The sequence below is a fragment of the Budorcas taxicolor genome, chromosome 3 (assembly GCF_023091745.1).
Source record: "Budorcas taxicolor isolate Tak-1 chromosome 3, Takin1.1, whole genome shotgun sequence".
NCBI lineage: Eukaryota > Metazoa > Chordata > Mammalia > Artiodactyla > Bovidae > Budorcas > Budorcas taxicolor.
Genome location: NC_068912.1, coordinates 70,424,694 through 70,446,704, shown reverse-complemented (window position 1 = coordinate 70,446,704; position 22,011 = coordinate 70,424,694). Strand labels below are relative to the sequence as shown.

Below are 22,011 nucleotides of genomic sequence, written 5' to 3'. Positions count from 1 at the left end.
TAAAGACATTCTTGGAAAGCTGCAATTATGCATGACTTCAAAATAATGTAGACACTTCAAAAGAATTATCAGCAGGTAGCACTACACACAGAATATCACCAAGAGTAAGAAGAGAATACTAGTTTCTTTCAGGGGAAATACAAAGACAGAAGGTATTTGGCGAAGTTCATTGATATGATTATGAAGCCACGAGATTTTAGAGCTAGAAGGGCCTGCCTCCTGTGTTACCCTTGAGGAATCTCAGATCCAAGAAGCATCGGAGACTTTCTCAGAACCACCCAAATAGTTGATAGTAGGCCCAGGACTAGAATTTTCCTTCCCTACCTCTAGTATTCTTTTTCCTAAACCACACATAAACCAAATTTATGCAATTGCATCCCGTAATGGAAACTTATATTTAAAAATGAAAAAATATACAATTGCAAATAAAAAGAATGTAAATGATGCTATCAAAACATGAGGGTAGAACTTTGTACGGAGAAACTTGTCATGATTTATGGGCTTGCTTTCAGGAATATTGCACAAACAGCATTTAGAAATAACACCACTGGGCAAACAAAGGAGATATGACAGACCTGATTCCGCCACTGAGACATCTCCTTCAGTGAATATTCTGGGCACTCCCCTGAGACCCTTTCTCTCCTCAGTCATCAGGGCACTATTTATTGATCTAATTTAGTGACTTCCTAAATTACAACCTGAAGCTCTAAAGGAGAGATGCTTCCCCCCAGAGTGCATGATTCACACCCAGGGAGGCATAGAGTTCTTGGATGAATCCATGGATGGCTGTTCAGAAGCTTGCAAGGCTTCCAGGGGAAAGATACTCAGAGATAAGCAAAACAGTACCGCTGCTGTGCTCACCATTTTACTTGGCAATTAATATTGTTGCAGTATATTTGGAAGAATTATGGATTGCATGATCTCCCAATGATTGAAAAAATACCCTTTGAAAAACTAAAAGCAGTAAACATTTCTAAACTAAAACTAAAACTAAAAGCAGTAAACATTTCTGTGTAAATGTGCCAGTTTATTATTGCACATATTGAGGGCAGTATTGATGTTACTTTACGTTTATATTTTTGAGAACATAGAATACTTAACAAATCCTCGCTAAGAAGAACATGGTCCTGCAGTAGAAGAACTAAACACTTGGTCAATGACTTATGAATGTTTCTTGACCCGCAGAACCTCCGCTGGATGGCTCCTGAGGTGTTCACACAGTGTACACGCTACACAATCAAAGCCGACGTCTTCAGCTATGCTCTGTGTCTGTGGGAACTTCTCACTGGAGAAATTCCCTTCGCTCATCTCAAGCCAGGTAAGCCATGCCGCAGTTAAGGCTTCTCTGAGGGAATTCCCTGGTGGTCCAGTAGTCAGGAATGTATGCTTTCACTGCCGAGGGCCCTACTTGGAGAATTAAGATCCCACAAGCTGCAGGGTGCAGCCAGGGGGTGGAAAAAAAAAGATTTCTCTGATTTCCAGAGTTCTCTGTATTTTCACAAATTCAAGAAACATTGTTCCCCAAAAATGACAGTTCTTGGTGGATTGGCAAAGGTATGTGCCCAATCCAGAAGACTTACTGGCCTATAACTATATGATTTTGGACATAGACACACAGAAGCGTAGGTATATTTTATTATTAAAGCTTAAGGTTTTGATTTATCTGTTGTTAATAAAACAAGCAGATGACGATGGCCAAGTGGAATGTGGGTACAAATAATGTAAATAACGCCATATTTACTTTTTGAGATTTGATTTAGAAGTGCCTTTTTGGTGTGCATATAAAGGTGAGCTGAAAGCAACAACACATAAAAGCTATCTGTCAGGTCTGCTTCGGCTTGTCTCACCTTATCAAAGGAGAATGGCTTTTTCTAATTTTGTTTTATATATATAGATGCATTTGAAAATTGGGACTTTGTGAGTGAGCCTATAATTTTGTTGTTGATTATATTTGATAATATACATTATACTCTGTGTAACTGCAGAAGATGGAGGTAGGGAATCTAATCACAGGGAAAAATGTACAAATATTTGAAGTAAATTTGATTTGCATTTCTCTCTATTTTATTTGCTCTGCTCTTTTTGTCTGGTCACATTGTTTACTTACTTGTATTCACCATGAGTCTAAAAACCCCTTGACTTTGCATCCCCAAAACTTACCATGATTCAAAAGTAGTTTTCAAATTAAATCATAAAGAAATTTTATAATGAACTATAGTGTAAGCTCTTTAAGTGGTCACCCTATCAGAATATGTCAGAGGTGAAGTGAATATTACTCAGTTGTGTCCGAACTCTTTGCAACCCCATGGACTGCAGCCTGCCAGGCTCCTCTGTCCATGGGGATTCTCCAGGCAAGAAGACTTAAGTGGGTTGACATGCCCTCCCCCAGATGATCTTCCCAACCCAGGGATCAAACCCAGGTCCCCCTCATTGCAGGCAGATTCTTTACTGTCTGAGCCACCAGGGAAGCACAAATATGTCACAAGGATCAAGTCGAAAGGGATGTTAGGGAAAGACATACCTTACAAATGTGGGTATTCACACAAGTTCAAAGTCTTAACCAGGATCACAATACTTATTAGTACTCATGTGCAAAGTAATAGCCATATCTCATACTGTCTTTTCAAGGTATTTTCCTCCTAATAACCATATGGTCTTTAATTACACTCTGCATACTGTCTAACCAAGAGCTTTTCACAAATTATATGCTCTGTACATAATTGTCCTAATTTTTCTCTATATGCTTTCATAGTTTTAAATGATGGGATCTGGCCCTTATTATAGTGTGGATAAGAGGACTCTATTTTGAACTGGATAAGAATTGCTGTTTATTTCTTTTTCTGATCTGTTATCATCTCTCTACCACTTAGAATATGATTTCTGGTAAGATTTATGAGTATATTAAAAAATCCACTGTAATTCTAGACATATTTTAGTATTTTTATCAGAGCTTCCCTTGTTCTTCCCTTGTGCTTCTCTTGGGCTTCCCTTGTGGCTCAACTGGTAAAGTATCTGCCTGCAATGTGGGAGACCTGAGTTTGATCCTGGGGTTGGGAAGATCCCCTGGAGAAGAGAAAGGCTACCTACTCCAGTATTCTGGCCTAGAGAATTCCATAGACTGTATAGTTCATAGCGTCACAAAGAGTCTGACATAACTGAGCAACTTTCACTGCACATGTCTCCCTTCTCATCTCCTGTATCAATCCGTTCACCTCTTCCTGTGGATTTTACATCCTAAGAACATCTTAGACTTATCCACTACTTATCATCATCTTCCACCATCCTAGCTCAAGCCACCATCTTCGTCATTTAAATTATTGCAACTGTCAAATTTAAAAATTATGTTTAATTTATATAGTATAAGTTGAGATATGTTATATCTCAACTTATACTAAAAGTTATAATATAGTAAAAGTTACCATTTTAGGCTAATAATGCAAGGAGTTTTAACAACTATATACAGCTGTATAATCACAACTACAATCATGATAAACAGTAGTTCCAATACTTTGAAAGTTCCCCCATGCCTCTTTGGAATCAATTCACCTTTCATACCTCCAGCCCCTAGTAATCACTGATCTGAATTATGTCCCTGTAAGTTTGCCTTTTCCAGAATGTCAAATAAATGGAATCATGTTAGTACATTTATCAGTTATTTATTCTTTCACATTCCTGTGTAATATTCCATTGTGTTGATATGTGTGTGTGTGTGTGTGTGTGTGTGTGTGTGTGTGAGACAGTCACAGGCTTCAGAATAGTCAATGAAACAGAAGTAGATATTTTTTCTGGAATTCCCTTGCATTCTCTATGATGCAACGAATGTAGGTAATTTGATCTCTGGTTTCTCTGCCTTTTCTAAACCCAGGTTATACATCTGAAAGTTCTTAGTACATGTACTATTGAAGCCTAGCTTGAAGGATTTTTAGCATTAACTTACTAACATGCAAAATGAGTGCAGTTGTCCAGTAGTTTGAACATTCTTTGAATTGCCATTCTTTGGTATTGGAATGACCCTGTGACCACTGCTGAGTTTTCCAAATATGCTGGCATGTTGACTGCAGTACTTTAAAAGCATCATCCTTTAGGATTTGAAATAACTCGGCTGGAATTCCATCACCTTTACTAGCTTTGTTTGTAGTAATGCTTCCTATGGCCCACTTGACTTCACACTCCAGGATGTCTGGCTCTAGGTGAGTGACCACACCATCGTGGTTATCTAGGTCATTTAGCCCTTTTTTGTACAGTTCTTCTCTGTATTCTTGCCACCTCTTCATAATGTCTTCTACCTCTGTTAGGTCCTTACTATTTCTGTCCTTTGTCATGCCCATCCTCACATGAAAATTTCCCTTGATATCTCCAGTTTTCTTGAAGAGATCTCTGGTCTTTCCCATTCTATTGTTTTTCCTTACTTCTTTGTATTTTGCATTGACAAAAAGCCTTCTTATCTCTTCTTGCTATTCTCTGCAACTCTGCATTCAGTTGAGTATATCTTTCCCTTTCTCCCTTGCTTTTCATTTCTCTTCTTTCCTCAGCTATTTGAGAGCCTCCTCGGACAACCACTTTACCTTCTTGAATTTCTTTTTCTTTGGGATGATTTTGATCACTGACTCCTATACAATGTTATGAACCTCTGTCCATAGTTGTTCAGGCACTCTATCAGATCTAATCCCTTGAATCTATTTACCACTTCCACTATGTAATCATAAGGGATTTGATTTAGGTCATACCTGAATAGTATGCTGGTTTCTCTACTTTCTTCAAATTTGCAATAAGGAGCGCAGGATCTAAGCCACAGTTTCAGCTCCAGGTCTTGTTTTTGCTGACTGTATAGAGCTTCCTCATCTTCAGCTGCAAAGAACATAATCAATCTGATTTTGGTATGGACCATTTGGTGAGAAATGTCCAACTGGATGAATAACAAGCTGGAATCAAAATTTCTGGGAGAAATATCAATAACTTCAGAAACGCAGATGATACCACCCTAATGGCAGAAAGTGAAGAGAAACTGAAGAGCCTCTTGCTGAAAGTGAAAGAGAACAATGAATAAGCTGGGTTAAAACTCAGCATTCAAAAAACTAAGATCATGACATCTGGTCCCATCACTTCATGGCAAATAGATGGGGAAAAAATGGAAACAGAGACAGACTTTGTTTTCTTGGGCTGCAAATTCACTGCAGACAGTGATTGCAGCCATGAAGTTAAAAGACACTTTCTTCTTAGAAGATAAATTATAACAAATCTAGACAGCATATTAAAAAGCAGAGATATCACTTTGCCCACAAAGATCCATATAGTCAAAGCTATGTTTTTTCCAGTAGTCATGTACGGATGTGAGAGTTGGACCATAAAGAAAGCTGAGCACTAAAGAATTGATGCTTTTGAACTGTGGTGCTGGAGAAGACTCTTGAGAGTCCCTTGGACTGCAAGGAGATCAAACCAGTCAATCCTAAAGGAAACCCTAAATATTAATTGGAAGGACTGATGCTGAAGCTGAAGCTTCACTATTTTGGCCCCCTAATGCAAAGAGCTGACTCATTGGAAAAAACCCTGATGCTGGGAAAGATTGAGGGCAGGGGGGAGAAGGAGGTATAGAGGATGAGATGGTTGGATGGCATCATCAACTCAATGGACATGAGTTTGAAGAAACTCCAGGAGACAGTAAAAGACAGGGAAGCCCAGTGTGCTGTAGTCCATGGGGTTGCTCAGTCAGACACGACTGAGTGACTGAACAACAACAATGTGCAAAGTCTTCTCTTACTGTTGAAAAAGATGTTTGCTATGATCGATGTGTTCTCTTGACAAAACTCTGTTAGCCTTTGGCCTGCTTTATTTTGTACTCCAAGACCAAATTTGCCTGTTACTCCAGGTATCTCTTGACTTCCTAATTTTTCATTCCAATCTCCTATGATTAAAAGGACATCTGTGTTTTTTGGTGTTAGTTCTACAACGTCTTGTCAGTCTTCATAGAACTGGTCAACTTCAGCTTCTTTGGCATCAGTGATTGAGGCACAGACTTGGATTACTGTGATATTGAATGGTTTGTCTTGGAAACGAACCGAGATCAATCTGTTTGTTTTGCGATTGGACCCAAGTACTGCATGTCTTGTTAACTATGAGGGCTACTTCATTTCTTCTCAGGGATTCTTGCCTACAGTAGTAGATATAATAGTCATCTGAATTAAATTCACCCATCCCTGTCGATTTTAATTACTGATTCCTACAGTGTCGTTGTTCACTCTTGCCATCTCGTGCTTTACCACCTCAAATTTACCTTGATTCATGGACCTAACATTCCAAGTTCCTATGTAATATTGTCCTTTACAGCATCAGACTTTACTTTCACCACCAGACACATCCACAACTGAGCATCCTTTCTGCTTTAGTGCAGACCTTCATTCCTTCTGGAGCTATTAGTAATTGCCCTTCACTCTTCCCAAGTAGCATATTGGATACCTTCTGACCTGGGAGGTTCATCTTCCAGTGTCGTGCTTTTTGCCTTTTCATACCATTCATATCTGTGGGCTTCTTGCAGCAAGAATACTGGAGTGGCTTGCCATTCCCTCTTCCAGCGGACCATGCTTTGTCCGAACTCTCTCTCCACTATGACTCATCTGTCTTAGGTGGCTCTGCATGGCATGGCTCATAGCTTTATTGAGTTATGCAAGCTTTTTCATCACAAGGCTGTGATCTATGAAGAGGTGTGTTAATGTACCTTGGTTTTATTTATCCATCCACAAGTTGATGATCATCTGAGTTATTCTCAGTTTGGTGCTATTATGAATGTAATTGCCAAAACCATTTAGGTTTTTGTGTGTTTGTTTTAATTACTCTTGGACAAATATATATGATAATTACTAGATATTACAGGAAGATTTTTTCCAAGGCATCTGTACCAGTATGCCTTGTATGAGAAGTGTATGAGAATTTCAGCCGATCCTCGCCAGCACTCTTTTTATTGTCCACTTAAAATAAATTATTAAAAATTTGAGTAGGTATATTATGGTAAATAGTTGTGGTATTATTTTATATTTCTCTAATGACTAATAATATTGATAATTTTGTGTGTTTATTTGCTGTTCATATCTCTTTCTTTGGTGAATTATTTGTTTAAATTATCTTATATACTAATAAGAATATTTAGATTCTAGGTAGACTCTTTCATTTGCTATGTGTTTTGTAAGTAGTTTCCTCTAGTCTGTGACTTGCCTCTTCATAATCTAACCAATGCCTTTCAAACAGCAAAAGTTTTTTTTTTTTTTAATTTCAGTGAAATTTACCTTATCAAACTTATAAATATTTTTATGTATCTTATCTAAAATATTTTTGCTACACTTAAGATCACAGATATTTCCTCCTGTGTTTACTTATAGGAATCTTATAGGTTTAGGTTTTATATTTATAAGATCTATTAGAATTACTTTTTAAAGGTATAAGGTAAGAGTTGAATTTGTATTCTCTAATTTTTTTAAATATAGATGCCTATTTTTTAGCATGATTTATTTAAAACACTTTCTTTATCTATTAAGTTATTTTAGTACTGTTATCAAAAATTAATTGACTACATGTATGGACTTTATTCTGTTCCATCAATATAAGTCTTCCCTTATGCCAATATCACACTGTATTGATGTTATAGTGAATCTAGAAATCATATAATGTGAATCCTCCAACTTTGCTCTTCTTTGTTAAAATTGCTTTTGCTATTGTAAAGTTTTTGTTTTTCCATATAAATTTTAGAACCAGCTTGTCTATTTCTACAAAAAAATTTTGCTGTAATTTTGACTGAATTGCAGTGAATCTGTAGAGCAATTTGGGAAGAACTGACAACTTACACACATTGAATCTTCCAATTGAGAAGCACTATATCTCTCCCTTCATTTAGGTCTTTGATTTCTGTCATCAATATGTTTGTAGTTTTCATCATAGAAACCTTACACATATTTTTTTAGAATTATTTCTATGTATTTTGTGTTTCTTGATGCTATTTTAAAGGTTTATTAATTTCAATGAATAATGGTTTTTTTAAGTATAGAGATATAATTAATTTTTAACAACCTAGTGCCTTATAAATTTGCTAAATTTGCTTATCAGTTCAAGTAGCTTTCTTATACATTTTTGGGGATATTAAACAGATGATTATGTCATCTCAGAATAAAGAATATTTTACTTCTTTCTTTCAAATATGTGTATTTTTCATATATTTTTCTTGCTTTCTCACACAGGCAAGGGTCTCTGGTACAATACTGAATAGAATTAGTGAAGTATATATACCCTATCTTCATCTAAAGTTTTATCCACCACCACCTTAGTTCCAAGTGCCATCTTTATCACTTTGCTGCGATAGCTCTTTGACCATTCTCCCTTTGTTCTTCTTTTCCTCTCCAATCTCTACACATTCACTGCAATGATACTTTAAGAATATAAATGTGACTATGTTACCATTGCTTAAAACCATCCTATGGTTTCCCTTGTTCTTTGGAATAAATCTCAAAATTCTTAATATGTCCTGCAACACTCTACATGATTCAGGATCTCTGACCTTGCTCATATTATCTCACTTTCTGTGCTCCAGCCACTCAAACCTTCTTTTCTTTCTTGAATGTGTTGCAGTTCATCTGGCCTCTAGTATCTTTCACAAGCTCAGTTTCTTCAGTAAATGCAATTAATGATGACTGCACAGAGATTACTCTGAGGATCAAAGGAGATGATTCTGTGACTGAATTTTATAAATTCAAATCTCTCTGAAACTATAAGATAAAAAATGAGGGCAAATTGTAATGCAGGGTCAAGGCTTCCTATGATTCTGTGCTTGAGTGGAATTATCATTTGCCAGGAGCCCATATAAAAACTTTAAAATCATCTTTGACTTTTCTCTTTCCTTCTTTCTTTCCTTTTTCCTTCCTTCCATCCTTCTTTCCTTCCTTCCTTATTTACTTTTGTTTTTCACTTGTTTTCTTATTTTTCAATCCTTCTTTCTAAATATCTTTCAAATATATCCACTTACCTCCCTCTACTGGAGAAGGCAATGGCGCCCCACTCCAGTACTCTTGCCTGGCAAATCCCATGGGCAGAGGAGCCTGATAGGCTGCAGTCCCTGGGGTCACTAAGAGTCGGACACAACTGAGCGACTTGACTTTCACTTTTCACTTTCATGCATTGGAGAAGGAAATGGCAACCCACTCCAGTGTTCTTGCCTGGAGAATCCCAGGGATGGGGGAGCCCGGTGGGCTGCCGTCTATAGGGTCGCACAGAGTTGGACACGACTGAAGCGACTTAGCAGCAGCAGCAGCACCTCCCTCTCCATGGCTACTTCCTTATTTCACAAGTAGAATTCTGCAGAGTATCTTAACTGTCTTAAATGTCTCCAGTTTTTCTCACCATCTTCTTTTCACCAGTTTCCATACTATAACTAGATATAGCTTTCTAAACACTCGAATTTGATCATCTAGCTCCCCTTACTTAGTCTTCAATATGTTCCTTTGTTCTTAAGATTAAAAAAACATTTTTAAAATAATCTATTGGTATACAGGAATGCCAGTGATCATGGCAGGAATAGCAATGCCAGCTATTAAAGCACTGACAAGTGTGCTTAGCTGCCACCATATTTTCTTCTTTGGGCTCCAGCATTTCTTCCCCCAAAAAGTACATCCTGATGGACTAAAGGAAAAAATTACAATGTAAAGTAACTGCTGCAAAACATCACAGTAACAGTTTACTATACAGTCCATGGAACTCTCCAGGCTAGAATACTGGAGTGGGTATCCATTCCTTTCTCCAGGGGATCTTTCCAACCCAGAGATTGAACCCAGGTCTCTAGCATTGCAAGCAGATTCTTTACCAGCTGAGCTACCCAGGAAGCCCAAGAATATTGGAATGGGTAGCCTATCCCTTCTCCAGTGGATCTTCCCAACCCAGGAATCAACCCAGGGTCTCAGGCGGGTTCTTTACCCGCTGAACTCCCAGGGAAGCCCTAGATATAGCTTTCTAGACACTCAAATTTGATCATCTAGCTCCCCTTACTTAAAATCTTCAATAAGTTCCTTTGTTCTTAAGATTAAAAAAAAAATTCTTAAAACAATCTAAAAGGCCCTGTGGTTAGGCTTCTTCTTGCCTCTCCAGGTCCAGCACCTCCCACTCGTAGCCTCTCTATGCTCAGTCATGGTGAACTGTTTCATTTTCTCAATGTGACACATTTCTTCTCACTTCCATGTCCCTGCACATGGGAGTTGTTTGTCAGACACACTCCTCCCCACTTTTCATCATACTAACTCCAGTTTACTGTTAGGTCTTAATTTAAATATTACTTCTTCCAAAAATAGCCTCTTAAATTCTTCAATATTCAGTTAAGTGCAGTCTCTTCCATGCCCTAGGTTGACATTTATTATTGTATTTATCATATTTTATTTATATATTTTTGCAATTTTCTCTACTCTTTTACCCTTTGCTAATTATAAAGTGAATATTTCAAAAAGATAAAGATTCCTGCTCTCATGGGCCCTCAGAAATATTTACTGTTTTTGGAGGGAGAATATTATATAATAAAACAGAAGTCTCACCAAAGATAACTTGAATCCAATATCTCATATATTAGAATTTATAGAACTTTATTGGAAAAAAAGAGTTTGTTTATGATAGATGCTGAATTTTTTAAAGTTAGACAGTTATCATGCATCAAGAACTGAGACTGTTAATATCATTGCAGTGGTTAGGCAGTTTAGCAAATGTTCAGCAATAAATTATGTGAAGGATCAGATTCAATATAAGCTACATATTAGCCATTTACAATAAGGAACAAATCCATGACTACAGTGTGGGACAGCATTATCAATTATGGGAACAGCAACATTACACATGGCTCATCCTCCTGGATTTAACAGAATCCTACTTCCTGGGAGGAATATATAAATAGAATGCAAATATTAGCATTGACTACAAGTGATGTAAGTGATGAGTGTGCCTTTAGAAGAATTTGAAGCTAAAGTCTGTTTTACACAAAATATATTCAAATTAACCTTATAATCTCAGGTTCAGAAAAAACTGAAAAAGCTATCACATCCAGCATCCCACGATCAAATGCCCCCACAATCAGGGGAAGCAAGTAAATGCTTGATGCAGGGCAGTGTGGTGGACAGGAAATCACAAGCTCTGACTCAAGCGGACAGCTGCTACCTAGCTGCAGCCAAACAGTGCCAGGAAAGAAACATAGGGATGCCTGCTCACTGTTGCCATATCAACTAACTTCTGTGTGCTTCTTCAGAAATCGAAAGATTTTTAAACATTGGCAATTAACTCAATTTTTTTCAGGCTAACTCAAATATTTTTCAGGCTAAAGAGACTTGGCATAAGTGTAAAAGCATGAGTCTTGTAATCTTACTCAAAGCTGCTTAAACAAGCTATACTTGAGTACTTCAGTGTCTTTATTTTTAAAATGGGGATAATAGCAGGACTTGCCTCAAAGGGTTGGAATGATGGCTGGTAATAGTAAGCACTCTATAAATATTATCTTAAGTCATCATTAAGTACTCCTCTGGCCAGAAACTGTGCTAAAGTAAGAGGAAGACAAAGAGGAAAACAGCATTGCTCAGGACCTCGTAGTGTAGAGGGAGCATGAGAAAAAGAACAATCAGCAGAGTATATCCCAACTGAGCGAATCAGAAAGTGCCAAGAATGCTCCCTGGAGGGCTCTCCTGCCCAGAATGGTGGTGCAATAGGATATCAGGGAAGGATTCTTAGACAGATGATACCGAACTGCATATTTAAAAGATGAGTACTGTTTAATAGGCAAATAGTGGGGAGATGGAAAAGGTATCCTGGCAGAAGGCAGCCTGGGCAAGGTGCGGGGGCATCTTTCAGGAGGGATAAATCAGAGCATATAAGGGAATCAGCAGCAAGAGACACACTCTAAATAAAAAGCTAGAGCTTCAGGGTAAAGAGCCTTCTTTGTCAATAGTGGAAGTCACTGCAGGATTTTGAGCAGGTCTCTGGTACAACTCTGTTGTCTTAGAATGTTCCTTCTTGCTGCAAAACAATGGGTAAATTGGAGAAGTTTGAAAAAGAAGCAAGGAAACCAGGTAATCCAGAAGAGAATGTATCAAATCTTAACTAAGATTTCACTAGTGAAGAGAAAGGAGAGGCTGGTTTTGAGAGATTTTTAACAGGACTCGTCAACAGATTGAGGTGAGAGCACGAAGGAGGAGAAGTCCTGGACTGCCTCTGGGCCTCTGACTTAGCCAGCTGGAAGATGATGGACACAGAAAGAGAGCAGATCTCTGACAGAAATGATGAGATGGGAGGGAGGAGGAACCAAGCTTTGAAGCCAAGCAGAGAAGAATCAGGCAAAAAGAAAAAGAAGCTGGTATGACCTGGCAAGCAAGACCTGCCCTGGATACATTTTAAAGAAGGAAACCAACACCTGCTTCCCAGATTTTATCTCTCTCCTGGGTCTGTCTCCTCTCATATATCATGAAAACTAAAGGAGAAGAAAAGTTATGACCAACCTAGATAGCATATTCAAAAGCAGAGATATTTCTTTGCCTACTAAGGTCCATCTAGTCAAGGCTATGATTTTTCCAGTGGTCATTTATAGATGTGAGTGGGACTGTGAAGAAGGCTGAGCACCGAAGAATTGATGCTTTTGAACTATGGTGTTGGAGAAGACTCTTGAGAGTCCCTTGGACTGCAAGGAGATCCAATCAGTCCATTCTGAAGGAGATCAGCCCTGGGATTTCTTTGGAAGGAATGATGCTAAAGCTGAAACTCCCGTACTTTGGCCACCTGATGCAAAGAGTTGACTCATTGGAAAAGACTCTGATGCTGGGAGGGATTCGGGGCAGGAGGAGAAGGGGATGACCGAGGATGAGATGGCTGGATGGCATCATGGACTCAATGGACGTGAGTCTGAGTGAACTCCGGGAGTTGGTGATGGACAGGGAGGCCTGGCATGCTGCGATTCATGGGATCGCAAAGAGTCGGACACGACTGAGCGACTGAACTGAACTGAAAGGAGAAGTCTGGGATGAATTAATTCATCAGTCCATATTTTATCAAGTCACATTCCCTTATAACTAGGTACTCAATTCTGCGGGTCATTTTTGGATTATAGTTTGGAGCCAGAGAAAAGAGCCTCTTATTTTCCTTTTGTTGCCATGTATACTGCCATCTGGTTCGCAAGGGGATTCAACTCAGTGTCCTGGGATTCCTTAATGCCAGACTGTTAACTAAGTTTGGGATATGGCAGCAAATTAAGAACAACTGACAATTTATCCAATTTAGCCAAATTTTGGTGAAACTTCATATTGAGGCTTTAAGTCAGAGTTGCAAACCTATAGTCCAGTAGCTAAATATGGCTTGCAAACTTTTTGTGTGTCACATGTGATTTTAAAAAATATGAATAATGTAAATTAGAGACCCAGTTATGTCACAGATCTCATATATTTGTAGCCATTTGCTTTTTCTACCCTTGCTTAATACTAGATGACTATGTTCTGCTCCATATATGCTGCTGCTGCTGCTCCATATATGATTGGGATCCTAAAGGGCATGATACAGAATAACCTCAAAAGGCAGAAGCACGTTGCAGATGTGGCCAGTGCTTTGGCAGTGATAGGAAAATAGGAGTGAACTAAAGTTCTGAAGTCCTATGTTTGCTGTGCTAATCCTATCAGTTTATTACTCAGAAGAGTAATGCCAGCCAGTCACTACACAGATCACAGGAAAGATCAAATCGGTCCAATGGATGGTGATATTTCTATGAATATAGCTGATATTAACATTCCAATACTTCATTACACTGACAAAGATTGCAATGAGAACAGACAATGGTGCAAATTAATCTATTCTTCTGACAGCCTGTAATGAGAATGGGATGTGGTTTAAAAAATTAAGCCATTCTTAGTACAATCTCAAGATTGCAATCTCATGGTCTCTCTCAGATGCTGTATCCTCTGGTGATACATCACTGAGAAGTGTCAGTTTAACAAAGAATGTGTCTTAGCTCTTGCTGGGATGGTAGACTGCCTTTTCTTTGTTTCACCACATCCCTACCCATCAAAAACAATGAAGTAGAATCAGTTGTGTTTTTTATAACACATATACACACAAACCAGAAAAAAAATACTGGCAATTTTATCTTAGTCAAAACTTACAAACAAAATGTTGTACTTTGTTGCTCCTTTTTACTTCTATAAAACATAAGACAGGAAGTGATAGGTTCCTTGAGGAATTCAGAATCTAGTCATCGGAATTAGCTTTACATAAACAATGTAAAGCCAATTAAGTTCATCATGGGTTACTGCATACTCATCCTCTCTGCAATGGCTATGTCATGTTATGAAATCGGGCTGATGACAGATGAGGTGGTTTTTAGCCTTGTGATTTGCAGTAACTCAATGCAATGTGTTGGGGTCTAAAGAGAATAGAAAATATATAATATTTTTTTTTATATCTGGTTCTCTGGGCTCAGACTAAAAAAAAGCAGTAAGAGCCTTAGATCTGTAGGTAATGATTATAGCAACAACAACAACAACTAACTTTTGTTGAGAGTCAACAATGTGACAGGTGCTCTACGTAGACTTTCTTTTATTTGATTCTAACTGTAACCCACAAATCAGGCTCTATCAGGATAAGATGCATGCTCAATATCATCTGCTACCAACAGGTATGGTCAAGACTTAAATTCATGGCTTCTTGCCCCCCAAACCCATGCTTGTCTCCATTACAGTGTGTCCTCCCTGCTTCACCTTACAGTTAGAGAAATTAATACTCACAGAGGCAAACTGGCTTATTTGGGATCTCCCAGAGAATTAAAAGCAAAGCCAGACTGAAAATTAGCTGTCCAGATATTCTGCTGCTGCTGCTGCTAAGTCCCTTCAGTCGTGTCTGACTGTGCAACCCTATGGATTGTGGCCTGCCAGTCTGTGCTGTCCATGGGATTCTCCAGGCAAGAATACTGGAGTGGGTTGCCATTTCCTTCTCCAACAATATGTCATGAGATATCAATAATTTAAGTATGTTTTAATTTCACATCAAACAAAACCTAGTATTCATTCTACATTTCTTGATAGCTAAGCATTATGCTCTGTCCTAAAAACATAATAATAAGCAACATATTAATTGGCATTAATCCATCATCTTCATTCACTTCTAGAATAGATGTGTAGTGAGTCCTATATACCATGATCTATATTTTTTCCAATGAAATCATATTTTGAACTAACACATTTGTTGATTTATCATTACCTGTCTATTGAATGCTGCTAAATGCTAATCATTGTGCACAGAGACAATGGTGAAAAGACACAGTCCTGACCTCAAGAAGCTTGTGATCTATTTGTAGAGAAAAGCAAGTAACTAGGCAATTAAGTTAAGTAATTGCTATTATAGTATAGAGTGCTATGGGAGTCCATAGGAAGGGACCCAGAGAGAGTTTATCTAAGCTAAGACCTAAAGGACAGTAGATGTAATGCAGGGAAAGAGGATAGGGAAAAAGGAATCATAGGCAAAAAGAGTCACATTTCGGAACTTATGGTTGAACTATTAAATCAGTGAAAATTACAGTAATTCATTATTATTCATTTAGTAATTCTTTGAAAAGCATAGCACTTCATTTTCTTCTGCCTGTCGTCACTCACACAGAATGTGCAATACATGTTGAATAAATGAATGAAGGTTAACGCATGTTGTATGGAATGCTTCTTCTGTAACTAGCCTCTCTGGAGAGACAACATTCACAGTCTCCTTTCATATCTTTTCTTTTCTTGGTAACAAAGAACTTGAATCCACAAATCAAACTGCAGTTATGCAAACACCTGAGGTTGACTCACAAATTTGTGTTTAATTTGTCTCACTCAGGATAATGGGAAGTGTGCTCTAGAATTGTGCTGTACAGTATGGAAATCACGAGACATACATGGCTATTTAAATTTAAAATAATAGAAACCAAGTAAAATTAAAAAGATTCTTAGTCACACTAGCCACATTTTAAGTTCTTAATAGACATATGCTACTATATTGAGCAGGACAGAAGGACATTTTCATCATTGCAGAAAGTTCTATTGGACAGTCCTACTCTAGAATCTAGATTATAAATTTGCCAATCTATTGATAACTATATCAGAGCAGTACTGAAGAAATAAAAGGCACTCAATAAAAAGTTATTGATTTTCAAGTGTATCTTTATTCTCTTTTAATAGCAAAGTTTCAGTTGTGAAAGTGGAAACCAATGTTTATGTAAGTCATTTCACATATTTTATGTAGCAATCAAGGTAAAAAATTTGATTAATGGGCCGACAGTTCTCTTTCCTGAATCTGGAATACCAGAAAGTTTTCAGCTGCTAGTGTAGCATGGCCACTTTGGCAAGACTGACAAAGCAAAGCAATCTCAAAGGTGACAAATTTCAATTCCATGACCCTCAAGTTGCATTGCCCATTTTCTGGCAGAGGTGCTAATGAGTAGTATCACTGCCAACAATGCATAAAGCAAAAGGGAGAAGGAGATGCCAAGGCCTTGCAGAATCTACTTTGAATAATGAAGAATTAAATATCATTCATCTTAAACTGATTTTTCAGACACAGTGCCAAGAAGCAAACAAGTAACTTTATATACTTGGTATCAGAGTCTAAAAGAGTTTCAGAGGAGACGTTTGGCACCTGCATCTGAGTTTAACTCACTTTATGAATAGTCCCTCCCCACCCATTAGGAGATGTATAATTAGTTTAAATGTGTTCACTACACTGGTTTGCATGCTTATGGCTGCACCAGCTCAACAATATGCAAATGATCATAAGGTGAAAAAGCAGGGTTAGAAGACCAATGATCATTAAGCATCAGTTTATTTGCTTATTTATTTAGATCATTCTAAAATGAATGAGAAATAGTCAAGAGTAGCCTCTGGAGGAATCTAAAAAGCCTAGTTTTCTGTGACACAAAAGACATATTTTATGTCATGTTTTTAAATTTGCTAAATATGTTATAAGGAGTCTTTTATTTCTTTGTTTTCTTAGTATCAGCAACTGTAAGTTTACTTGATAGTGGCCAGAAATGGATTGAAAATGTAATAAATATATTACAAAGGGCATTGAAGACAAAAGCAGGAATGAAATTGCTGACTCTTCCCTAAGCCTGGAACCACTGTACAGTTAGATGGCTATTGGAAGGAAATATTGAAGTTCCAGGTGGGCAAAGGGAATGAACTTAAGACTTCAAACACAAATAACTAATCAATAAATATTAAGCCTAACTACTTATGAAAGAACAAAATTTAAACAGCAACAAATGAGCAGATATATTTGTGTGTGTGTGCATGCCCAGTCACTCAGTCATATCTGACTCTTTGCGACCCCATGCACTGTAGCCTGCCAGTCTCCTCTGTCCTTGGAATTTTTCAGGCAAGAATACTGGAGTGGGTTGCCATTCCTCACTCCAGGAGATCTTCTCAACTCAGGGATCGAACCTATGTCTCTTGCATCTCCTGCATTGGCAGGTGGATTCTTTACCACTGTGCCACCTGGGATATATTTACCTCTCATATTAGCAAAATCTTTTATAAAATGAGAAAACCTAACTCTGATGCAGGTATAATGACAATGTTCTCACGCAATTCTTATTGAGAGCATAAACTATTACAACTGTTTGGGAAAAGTGTTCATTAGTATGTATCAAAAGTCTCTAAAGTGGTTACAGCCTTTGACATATAAATTCACTCCTCAAAATACCTCAAAAATGATCTATGGAATTGGGAAAGTTATACTGTAAAACATATTCTTTGAAGTGTTTACACCCAAATTTGAACAACCTAAAACTGAGAAATAATTAGATAAATCACATTAAATGCAGTCATTAATGGAGAAGGCGATGGCACCCCACTTCAGTACTCTTGCCTGGAAAATCCCATGGACAGTGGAGCCTGGTGAGCTGTAGTCCATGGGGTTGCTGGGAGTCGGACACAACTGAGCGACTTCACTTTCACTTTTCACTTTCATGCACTGGAGAAGGAAATGGCAACCCCCTCCAGTGTTCTTGCCTGGAGAATCCCAGGGACAGGGGAGCCTGGTGGGCTGCCATCTATGGGGTCACACAGGGTCGGACATGACTGAAGTGACTTAGCAGCAGTCATTAAAAATATGTTAACATAGAATTTTAATAGCATGAGAAAATGCTTATATTTAATTTAGGAGAAAAAATATTCTATAATTTTATATTGGACATGAGCTCAATGATATGAAGAATATATAAGAAATGCTCAAGGTACTTTAACAATTGTTTCCTCTGAATAATAAGATTATAATCTAATTATTTTAATTTTCTAAACTTGTATGAAAAACAAGTATTAATTTTACATTTTGGGAAATTATGTAGTAATTCTGAATGATCCATAAAGCAAAATGTTAAGTGACATTGCATATGATTGCATTACAGCTGTTGGATATAGATCCATACGTGGAATTTAATTTGAGTAAACTTCGGTAAAAGACAGGTAGTGGTTGTGGGTCATATCTCAAAAGTCATTAAGATAGAGACAGATGCTTGTGACATCATAAGCACACAGGAAGCAGTGTCCTGGAACTTTGGCCTCCCATGGGTGCAGAGCAATTTTTCAGAGGAATAAAAGAGCTTCATGTGTTGTTTACTAAGTACTTTCAATGTGAAGTGGCTGAAGAGAGCATGAAGGAAAAAAGAGGCCATGCTAACTACTGGTTATAGTAAAAATTTTTATAAATTAAAAACTACCCACATACACCCCCCTCCCCCACCACATACATGCAATACTGCTGCTGCTGCTGCTAAGTCGCTTCAGTCGTGTCCGACTCTGTGCGACCCCATAGATGGCAGCCCACCAGGCTCCCCCGTCCCTGGGATTCTCCAGGCAAGAACACTGGAGTGGGTTGCCATTTCCTTTTCCAATGCATGAAAGTGAAAAGTGAAAGAGAAGTCTCTCAGTCGTGTCTGACTCCTAGTGACCCCATGGACTGCAGCCTACCAGGCTGCTCCATACATGGGATTTTCCAGGGAAGAGTACTGGAGTGGGCTACCATCGCCTTCTCCATACATGCAATACACATACATGCAAGATACATACACATATATACACGCACACAAACACATGTAACAGTAACACCTACCTTTCATGCATAGTTTTAAAGGATTGAAATAATTTATGTACGTTATCTACTATGATACTTTATATAAAAAATGTTCAATAAAAGTAACTATAAGTTTCATTTCCAAGGGAGTACAGAAATCACTGATTGCACAACAGAAAAAATAATCAGCAATCAGGAATCTACAAAGAAGTCCCAAGAATCACAAAACAGTGATGGGGACTTTGTGATGAGCAATATTCAGAAATCTAAGCAAGCAGGCAACACTAGGGAGTTCAATCAACGAGCAGTATTAGCTAAAATGATGGACTGAAGTATCTGAGTTTAGCAGATAATAACTACTTTATAAATATTAAAAATTAAAATGCCAACGTTCTTGTAACCAGTAACCAGATTTAAGCTTTAAAAAATAACCTATTTTGCCCAAATGATACAAGTGCTCTCAGGGGAGCAAAGATCGGTGGTACCTCGTCTTACTATGTGTAATATAAGTGCTTTAGCCTGGGATTTATGGCATCGTATAGCCTGGTCCAATCTGCCTTTCAGTCTTTACTTCCTGAAACATCATGTACATACCCAGTACTACTTGCTGCTTGTATGCTCCTTTGTTTCTTTGTTCCTGTATAAACCCCTTCTGCTCACCATTTGTTGAATGAATAACTGAAAGAATGAACAACTACCAACTTACAGTAGCAATTTATCCACTATGTTGCTTAAGCACTTAAAAAAACATCACAGAGCCCTCTTTGAATCTCTGCTGATGTTGCACAGATTGATTTTTAATGATTTCTTTGTTGTCTGTTACTATGTTTCTTGCAATAAGTATGTGAATTTCAAAACTGACATGACCATTTGGTTTGCAGCGGCTGCGGCAGCAGACATGGCTTACCACCACATCCGACCTCCCATCGGCTATTCCATCCCAAAGCCCATAGCATCTCTGCTTATGCGAGGATGGAATGCGTGTCCTGAAGTGAGTAATTTTTATTTCCTCTTAGCAAATGTGTTATGGTCAAAATCTGTCACCAATAGTGTAGCTCCAAAGTCTACGTTCCGTGTGTATTTTAAGGCTGTCAAGGCAGAAAGACTGATTTGCCTTCTGCTCTTTAGTCGCTAATTGCCTCGAGAAGTCTGAGCATCTCATATTTCTTTGCCGCCGCTCTCTGGTTCTGAAATGTTTCTCACAACTGATTAGTAAAAGAGAGACCAGGGTATGACAGATGACTCAGTCTCATCTCAGCTGCAATTTTATTAACTACGCTTGAGCCACACTTAGTCATTTTTTTAAGAAGGAAGTTTGGTTCAGGATGGATTTGTGTGGGCCTTTCACCATGAGGCAGGCCTGCAAGCAGACTCCATGACCAGTGGTTGTTTTGTTTTTGGGGTTTTTTAATTTTATTTTTAAAATTTCCTGGCTGTGCTGGGCCTTCCTTGATACACTGGCTTTTCTCTAGTCGCAGTATGCAGGTTTCTCGTTTTTTTGGTGGGTAGGATAGGTGCCCAAGTAACAGTTTGGGAAATGAGAAAGAGAAACCAGAATAGGACCAAAGGAAAATACTATTAAAGATTAAAAATAAAAATACTGAGGCCAAAAATTGAGTGCTTAGTAGAAGACTCTTAACTGCTAAGCAGGGGGCAGTACAAACTCTGGGGTCCGGGGATGTGGTTCTTCTAGAGGAGGATGGAGAAAGAGTATAGTAGGAAAGGCCAAGTCTCGGACTGGCTGGCAAAGTCTGGGCTTCTCAGTCACTCAGTCAGGTGGGTCCTGGCTTGGCTGTGGTATCCATCTCAGTGGTCTAAATTTGAGCTGGCTCTGTATGTGACATGCCTAAGTCATCATTGCATTGCCCAGTAAGGTCTTCAGCTGGTCAGTAAGCTAAGTGGTGAGAAGAAAGGGAACAATGGGCTAGTTTTCACTCTTTCCTTAAATAATTATTTATTGAATCTCTACTGAATACAGCCTCAGGAATGGGTGAGGAGATTCAATGGAGATGTGCCCATCATAGCATTTAAAGGCCTAAGCAGTCATATGGAGATTAATATCATATACACATTTATGGTTTTATAGTTACAAGCAAAAATGAAGGAAATCAGGAATAAATGAGATGAGAGTGGATGCTAAAGGAGTTCCAGCAAGTAGGGAACAAAGAGCAAAGGCAAATTCTTTGTGAGAAAAGACACGAGAGACTTATTAGTCGCTGGAACACTGTATTAATAGCTACTGAGGGACTGTCCCAGACACTCATTTGAAACAAATTCATCTTTAGATCTAAGACACTAATATCACACTGCCTGGTCAGTGTTTGGTAGGTTATCAGCTTTACTTCTCACTCTTTCTTTTATGTCTGACTTTGCTTCATTCCCTAAATTTGAAGCACATTATTGTCTCCTGTGCATGTCTTCTTAGCCAAGGCCATAAAGACAGAAGAGTGCATGGGACTTCCTGGTGGTCCAGTGGTTGAGAATCTGCCTTGCAGTTCAGGGATCATAGGTTTGATCCCTGGTCAGGGAACTAGGGTCCCACATGCTGTGAAGGAACTGAAGACCTCGTGCGACAACTACTAAAGGCCGTGTACTCTGGAACCTGCATGCCACAACTAGAAAGTCCATGCACTGCAAAGAAAAATCCTGCCTGACACAGCAAGGTTCTCACATGCCACAGCTGACACTCAAACAGCCAAATAAATAAATATTTAACAAAACAAGAGGACAATGAAAACATTAGCCTATCAGAGATAGAGGATGCTTGTTGGAAAACAGTGAGAAGGGGGAAAATGTTCTGATTATGAGATGGGATCAGATTTTGGAAAGCTTTGGAAACCAGAATAGAGAATTTGGACATGAAAGTTTAGACAATTATATTTTTTCCCTAAAGTAGTGAAAGATATGACAAAAGTTAATTCTCTGGAAAGT

At 38.3% G+C, this 22,011-nt stretch overlaps 1 protein-coding gene across 1 annotated transcript in view; it reads left to right on the top strand.

The window, feature by feature from the left end:
- The window catches only part of TNNI3K (TNNI3 interacting kinase), a 335,099-nt gene that overhangs the window by 215,836 nt on the left and 97,252 nt on the right, over positions 1-22,011 (top strand). Inside the window, exons 20-21 of the mRNA XM_052637003.1 lie at positions 1,186-1,318; positions 19,962-20,071. Of these exons, the coding sequence (XP_052492963.1) occupies positions 1,186-1,318; positions 19,962-20,071 (243 nt within the window). The remainder of the gene's footprint in view (positions 1-1,185; positions 1,319-19,961; positions 20,072-22,011) is intronic.